Source organism: Mesocricetus auratus, unplaced genomic scaffold (genome assembly GCF_017639785.1).
Source record: "Mesocricetus auratus isolate SY011 unplaced genomic scaffold, BCM_Maur_2.0 Super-Scaffold_4256, whole genome shotgun sequence".
NCBI classification, from domain to species: domain Eukaryota; kingdom Metazoa; phylum Chordata; class Mammalia; order Rodentia; family Cricetidae; genus Mesocricetus; species Mesocricetus auratus.
In genome coordinates this window covers 71,443,339-71,451,292 of record NW_024429182.1, presented here as the reverse complement: position 1 = coordinate 71,451,292, position 7,954 = coordinate 71,443,339, and the positions used below count along the sequence as shown (strand labels likewise).

The 7,954-nt window shown below is 47.4% G+C and overlaps 1 protein-coding gene across 2 annotated transcripts; it reads right to left on the bottom strand.

Annotated features, from left to right (window-relative positions):
- Positions 1 to 3,255: 3,255 nt before the first annotated feature.
- On the bottom strand, positions 3,256 to 5,965 carry Vkorc1 (vitamin K epoxide reductase complex subunit 1). Of its 2 annotated transcripts, XM_040753638.1 has the most exons (3): positions 5,668 to 5,904; positions 4,755 to 4,864; positions 3,256 to 3,663 (listed from the first exon to the last, which is right to left on the bottom strand). In XM_040753638.1, the coding sequence occupies exons 1-3, from the start codon at positions 5,838 to 5,840 to the stop codon at positions 3,461 to 3,463; spliced, it is 486 nt and encodes a 161-aa protein (XP_040609572.1). In that variant the 5' UTR covers positions 5,841 to 5,904; the 3' UTR covers positions 3,256 to 3,460. The 2 variants fall into 2 exon arrangements, with proteins under 2 accessions (XP_040609572.1, XP_040609576.1); XM_040753642.1 differs by lacking the exon at positions 4,755 to 4,864 and having other exon boundaries at positions 3,558 to 3,663; positions 5,668 to 5,965.
- Positions 5,966 to 7,954: the final 1,989 nt, after the last annotated feature.

Below are 7,954 nucleotides of genomic sequence, written 5' to 3'. Positions count from 1 at the left end.
CATGTAACTCCAGTTCCAGGGCATCTGACACCCTCTTCTGTCCTTCCAAGTCACCAGGCACATGTGTGGTGTGCAGACATACATGCAGGCAAATACTCATATGCACAGAATAATAGTAAAAAATTTACAAAGTGAGCTCCAGTCTTGAAAAAAAACAACAAAAAAATTAAATTTGTTCCATCAAGTGGACTGGAAGAAATGTCTTTTATTATTTTATTTTTTTCGAGACAGTTTCTTTGTGTAGCTTTGGAGCCTATCCTGGGACTCGCTCTGTAGACCAGGGTGGCCTCGAACTCACAGAGATCCACCTGCCTCTGCCTCCCGAGTGCTGGGATTAAAGGCATGCACCACCAACACCTGACCTTTTATTATTGTTTTATCAATTTATTTATTCCAGAGAGAGGGAAACCTGTGAGAGTTTTCTCCCTCTGTGTGGATCCCAGTGTTTGAACTCACATCTAGTTACCTTTACCTGGTGATCTATTTCACCAGGCCGATAGACAAGAAATAGTTAGGGGGCTAGCACAAAGACACTTGCCACAGGGCTGGAGGGATAGCTCAGCCATTAAAGGCCAGGCTCACAACCAAAAATATACGACACCTGCCATCAAGCCTAATGACCCAATCTGACTCCTGGGACCCACATGGTAGAGAAAGGGTTCCTGTAAACTGAACTCTACACACATCATGACATTCAACATGCATTTACATACACACACTCTATCTCTTAACCAACAATATTTTTTTAAATGCTTAGGGGTCTGGAGAGTTGGCTCATTGGTTTCTTCACTGGCTGCTCTTTCTGGAGGACCTGGGTTCAGATTTCCAAATTCACACAGCAGCTGACAACCCCCTGTAACTCCAGTTCCAGGGGCTCCAACACTCTCTTCTCCCCTCTCCATGCACCAGGCACATATGTAGTGCAGACACACATGCAGGCAATTACTCATACACATAAAGTTACTTTACAATTCTTTTTTTGTTTGTTTGTTTTTCAAGACAGGGTTTCTCTGTATTGTTTTGGAGGCTGTCCTGGAACTTGCTCTGTAACCAGGCTGGCCTTGAACTCAGATCCACCTGCCTCTGCCTTTTTTTTTTTTTTTTTTTTTTTTGGTTTTACGAGACAGGGTTTCTCTGTATTGTTTTGGAGGCTGTTGGTCCAGCCTGGCCTCGAACTCACAGAGATCCCAGTTTGTTTTAATTCTTAAAAGTCCAGCATAGTGGTGTACATCTGTAATCCTGGTACCTGGAGGCTGAGACAGAATTTTGAGTTTAAGGTTAGCCTGATCTACCTACCAAGTTCAGGGACAGCCTGGACTATAGAGTAAGACCCTGTCTCAAAAACCAATCAACCAGCCGGGCGTTGGTGGCGCACGCCTTTAATCCCAGCACTCGGGAGGCAGTTGTAACTCACCCTGTGAGTTCGAGACCAGCCTGGACTACCGAGTGAGTTCCAGGACAGCCTCCAAAGCCACATAGAAACGCTGTCTCGAAAAACCAAAAAAAAAAAAACAAAAAAACAAAAAAAACCAATCAACCAGCCGGGCGTTGGTGGCGCACGCCTTTAATCCCAGCACTCGGGAGGCAGAGGCAGGCGGATCTCTGTGAGTTCGAGGCCAGCCTGGTCTACAGAGTGAGTTCCAGGACAGCCTCCAAAGCCACAGAGAAACCCTGTCTCGAAAAAACCAAAAAAAAAAAAAAAAACAATCAACCAATCTCAAAAAAAAAAAAATGCTGGGCAGTGGTGGCGCACGCCTTTAATCCCAGCACTCGGGAGGCAGAGGCAGGTGGATTTCTGTGAGTTCGAGGCTGGGCTGGACCGACAGCCTCCAAAACAACACAGAGAAAACTTGTCTCGTAAAATCAAAAAAAGAAAAAAACAATCAACCAATCTCAACATGCTGGCTCCTGACTGCTAGTGCAGCTACTTGCATGAAAACATCACCTGCGGAGCAGTGGCAGACTCCGTAGATCCCCTTTCAGCTTCCCTGTCTCCCTCGGCATAGCCAGGCCTGTTTCATACACCTCTCTAGGTTTGCTTCAGAGAACACGTGCAGGGCTGTGTTAAGGGGTGGGTCTTATGCCAACCTCTCTCTGGGCCTGCTGCCTTGTCAGCAAAGCGTTGTTCTCCTTTATTGCAAATGCTGGGATGGAGGTTAGAACCTTCCAACTCCTTACTTAGGCTAGCTCCACCATTCAGGAACCCTGACCCCAATACAGAGGCAACTATGAGTGGAGTTTAGAGTGGATGGGAGCCAAGTAGCTCAGATTCTGAGACAGGCAAGAGCACAGCTCAGTGGGAGAACACTTGGCCAGCATGTGCAAAGTCCTACAATGGGAATTGTGGGATGTTAGTCTGAGATTTCCCTCCCCAATTCTTTCCCAGTACTAGACATGTCGCCTCGGGCACAGTAGCTTCTCTACCTAAGCTGCCTCACTAATATACAATGGTAGTGACTATCTCCTACAATTGAGGATTAAATTAACTATCACGGGTTGCCAAATCCTTAGTATACATTAGGAAAAACAGAAATAGAATCTTAGCCTGGCCCTGTGCAAGTGTTAAGACTGGCATGGGATGATAAGTGAGTTAGTTGCAGAGGTTCAAGTTGAACTATAGAAGACGTTCCAAGTAGGGTTGGAGAGATGGCTCAGTGGTTAAGAGCACTGGCTGAGCCGGGCATTGGTGGCGCACGCCTTTAATCCCAGCACTCCGAAGGCAGAGGGAGGTGGATCTCTGTGAGTTCGAGGCCAGCCTGGTCTACAAAGTGAGTTCCAGGACAGCCTCCAAGACAATACAGAGAAACCCTGTCTCAAAAAACCAAAAAAAAAAAAAAAAAAAAAAAAAAAAGCACTGGCTGCCCTCCCAGCACCCACATGGCAGCTTACAATTGCCTAGAACTCTAGTTCCAGGGGAGCCAGCATCCTCACGCAGACATATAGGCAGGCAAAACTCCAGTGCACATAACATAAAAACAAGTACATTTTAAAGAAGTTCCAAGCAAGCTTGCCCTCCAGGTATGTGGCAGGCCCTCCTACAACAGGAGGTCTGATCTGTAGGCAGTAGGTGCAAGCTTGCTTCCTGGATGTGGGGGCCGATGTGTCAGATTTTGCTGACTACATGTGCTGGAGATGATGCAGTCACCCCTCCCGGACAGGTCCTCCGTTCTGACTCCTCCCAGTTCCAGAGAAGGCAGTAACAGAGAAAGACAACACCCCAAAGGGTCTCTGGCGGACATACACTTCACACTTGACCAACTTAGGAAAATTTATTGTTCAAAACCATTGTCTTTAGTCAAGAGCAGAAAGCAGCCCTTGGGAACAGAACTTAGAGGCACATCTGGTCATTGTCCTGTGTGTGGTTATGGAGGGGGTTGGAATGAAGGGAATAGGGCCTTCTTGGGCAAGGCTCATGTGCCAAGGTAAAACAGGTTACATTAGCCTAGCATGAGGAGGGACCTCAGTGCCTTTTGGCCTTGTGTTCTGGCACATCCTGGAAATTAAGCAACATCAAGCCCACATTGATGACATAGGTGGTAATGCAAACAATACAGAAATCATAGAGCACAAAGAACAGGATCCAGGCCAGGTAGACAGAACCAGCGAAGGACACCAGGGAACTCAGTACCAGCAGGAGAAAGGCCCAGCGTCCCCTCAAGCAACCTGTAAAACAAGAGAGGATCTGTAATGGTCCATCTAGAACTCTGCCATGCCTCCCCAGTGACAGACAAATGGCACATGCATCTAGTGAAAGGTCTCTTAAGACCGGAGCTGATGGGCCTTATCTGCTCAGTAATCCTTGGGACCCAAACAGTAAGTACTCCTGCTAAACTCGGTATTCGGTGAAACACAAGTCACCTTTGGAGTCCCCTCAAAAAGCATTTTTCAACTGGATGTATTGACATATGCCTATAATCTCAGCACTTGGCAGATGGGGGCAGGAGGCTTGGCGGTCCAAGGTGAACCTGGAATGCATGAGACCTTGTTTCAAACAAAACAAAACCCAAAAAACAAAAACAACTTAGGTGTGGTCGAGTACCAGCACTCAGGAAGGCAGAGGCAGGCAGGCAGATCTCTGTGAGTTCGAGGCCAGCCTGGTCTACAGAGTGAGTTTTAGGATGGCTAGGACTGTTTCACAGAGAAACCCTGTCTCAAAAAACAAAACAAAACAAAACCCAAGCTGGGTGGTGGTAGCGCACGCCTTTAATTCCCGCACTAGGGAGGCAGAGACAGGCAGCTCTCTGTGAGTTCCAGGCAGCCTGGTTTACAGAGTGAATTCCAGGACAGGTTGCAAAACTACAGAAAAACCAAACCAAGCCAAACCAAAACACAAAACCAAATAAAAAGAAAAAAGAATTGAGATGGTAGGAAATCTTGTGTGTGGGGGGGAGACCTTTCAGCCTCTGGCTTTTTTTTTTTTTTTTTTTTTTTTTGGTTTTTCGAGACAGGGTTTCTCTGTATTTTCTTGGAGGCTGTCCTGGAACTCGCTCTGTAGACCAGGCTGGCCTCGAACTCACAGAGATCCGCCTGCCTCTGCCTCCCGAGTGCTGGGATTAAAGGCGTGCGCCACCAACACCCGGCCCAGCCTCTGGCTTCTTAAACTAACTAGGATACTCCTGCTAGTGTCCTCCTTTCTTGTCTCCTTGTGACCAGGTTGCTCAGTGGTTAGCAGCTGGCTGTCAACCGTCTGGGTCACCAACGCATGGGGGGGGCTGATGAGGGAAGACAGGTCATGAAGGGACAAAGCCACTCACCTAACAACAGCTGTATGGTGTAGAAGATGCAACCAAATATGCTGTTGGATTGGTTGAGGACGCTGTCAGGTCCTAGCACATGTTCCACCAGTCCTAAGCCCTTGCCCCACCTGTGGGAACGAAAGAACCCTGGTAAGTGTGGTCAGCCTAGTGCCTCTTGGGCTTTATCCTGGAAAAGCAATTAGCAAGACTCTCCACACACCACGAATTCAAAGGTCAGTGACCTTCTGGCATGTCACTGACTCTATCCTGGCTTGTCATCACAAACCAGCAGTAACTTCAAGAGCTGCTGAAATGGCTCAGCAAATAAAAGTGCCTGCTGCCAAGCCTGTCAACTGGGTTGAATCCCCAAGAGTCACAAAGTAGGAAGGAACCACCTCCGATTTCCAGTATATAGTGGCATGCATATGCCACCCCACAAACTCAAACAAAATTTTTAAAAAATTCTTTCAGCTTGATCGTGCTTTATGGTGACCACACTGGGGCATCTGGAGCACAATCTATTTGCTTTGGACCTACAAACCTACAGTTCCCTCGCCACCCACTAACATCCGGTCCTCCAGCACAGCCAGAGTGAGCCACCTTTGTCCCTGAGCACAGCAATGCTCCACCACCTCCTCCTGCTTTGTGCCATTCCAAATTATTCTCAATCTCCATTGATGTCTGCCTTGCTTCCTCCAGTTTTCCAATCAGTTATTCGCCGGCATCTTCAGAAAGCGTTAAAACACCGGTATCTCTGAGAGGTCCAGCCTCTGTGCACGTCTGATTACCCACCAAAAACTCCTGGGGCAGTCCGCTCTCAAAGTGTCCGTTTTGCGGACACTGCGATCCCAGACTCCAAAATCATCCGGCAATCTGACCGCCAGGTACACCTGGCCTTCCAGGACCCCATGCTTTCCATTTCTGCACGCACCGAGAGGAGAAGACGCGTGAACAGCTGATGGCCGAGCCCACGTCGCAGAGCGCTCGGTAATCCTCGTCGCGGGCGCGCGCCGCCTTCACGTGCAGTGCGTACAGCGAGAGCGCTAAACCAGCGAGGCAGAGTGCCAGGCGCCAGCGTCCCGGGCTCCTCCAGGTGATGCCCATGTCAGCAGTCCAGACCAGGAACGGGGGAAGAACCCGCCACGGGGCGGGGGCGGGCCTGATGTGGCCACGCCCCTCCACCCCGAGGGTTGGACCGCCTCTGCAGGCTTTCTCCTATCCAATTGGTTGTTCTTAGGCACGACAGCTAGGAATGCTGAGCTGGTGAACTGGATTAAAGGATGTGGGGAATTCTTGGTACTGCAGCTGCCAGGCATGATGGGAATCGTAGTCGGAGAGGCTGCAAGACATCAAGGGAAATGGAGTCTCTAGAGTTGTGACGGTGCTTAGCGCGTTCTCTATGCCAAGCCCTGTTTTATGCATTTGGCATGTCTACAGATTAACTGTGATCGATTCAGGAAGCATTCCCCCTGAAATTATTTCAGATGCCATTGGGCTATAACTTAAGCTTTCAGGTAGCCGCCAGTCATCGCACGCGCCTCAACAGCGCCCCTTGTGGGCGGAGCGCGCCCTTCCTCTCATAATAAATTCCGTTATCTTGCCCACACTGCTGGCTGTTTCCCAGACCTTGGTACTGTTGTGGTGCCCTCTTGGCAAAACCTGAGCCTGAATTAACCCAACACTCCTTCTGATATTATTTCACCTTTACAGATATCCCATTCTTCCCATTGCATGGAGTTCCTTCACAGGCTCCCTCTACCTTTCTCCCCTACTGAAAGTTTTGGGAAGATTTTATATTTCCAGTCTTCCTTATCACATAATAAGCTAGCTACCCCAAAACATTCCCCTAACACCTAGTTGCAAGTAGGACCAGGACCAATGGTTACATTTAGAGTCTTATGGTTGTGACCTCCAAGTGGTATTAATTGCTGCTTTCAAGTACCTGTCTATTTCTTCCTTGGTTGCTGCCCTCCCTCCTTGGCTGCTCCTTTTCAGATCTACTACTATTATTTCAGAGAATGTGGTGGGTTTCCATCAGTTTCCAAAGATGCTTAGAACTCGTGACTACGTTAGGCTGTATGGAAAGAGGGAATTAATGTTGCATAGAATTAAAGTGGGCACCCTGGTGTTTCATTTTATTTGTGTTGAGGCCAACTTGATCTGCAAAATGAGTTCTAGAACAATCAGGACTGTTAAACAGAGAAATCCTGTCTCAAAAACAAACAAAAGAAGTATTCATTTTATTTTTCATATCATAGGATTTTTATTATCCTTTTAGGATTAGCATAGAGAATAATGGATTGATCGTGGCATCTCTGTCCATACATACTGATACTTCATTCTGTTTATTCCCCTATTGCTTCTCCCACTCCCTCTCATGCCTCCCAGATAGTTCCCTTCTTCCCCAAGCTAGCACCTTTCTGCTTTCCCATTATATGTATTCTGTTTCCCTCCCTATTTCCCATCTCCCTTTTATTTTTGTACATGGGGTCCATGTAGCATTGTCTGTCCTAGAACTCTCTACATAGATCAGCCTGGCCTTGAACTCATAGAAATCATCCTGCCTCTGTCTCCAGAGTGCTGAGATTAAAGGGATGCACCACTATACCAGCTAAGATCTTTTCTTTTCCTCCTTAAGATCTCATTTACAGCCGGGCAGTGGTAGCACACGTCTTTAATCCCAGCACTTGGGAGGCAGAGGCAGGTGGATCTCTGTGAATTTGAGACTAGCCTGGTCTACAAGAGTAAGTTCCAGGACAGCCTCCAAAGTCACAGAGAAACCCTGTCTCAAAAGAAAAAAAAATCTCACTTCCAGTTACAGAGAAACAAGTAAAAATAAATAAATACATACAGGATAAACTAGGCATGATGGTAAACTTGGGAAGAAAGGCAGGAAGATCAAGAATTCAAAGTTGGGCTGGAGAGATGGCTCAGCAGTTAAGAGCACTGACTGTTCTTCCAGAGGTCCTGGGTTCAATTCCCGGCAACCACATGGTGGCTCACAACCATCTTGAATGAGATCTGGTACCCTCTGCTGGCATGCAGGCAGAAGACTGTATACACAATAAATAAATAAAATATTATATATAAAAAAGGAAGAAAAAAAAGAATTCAAAGTTACCCTCAACACAAACTACATGAATCTCTGCCTCTAAAACTAAATAAATAAGGGGGCTCAGAGGCTAAGAACACTGACTGCTCTTCCAGGGGTCCTGAGT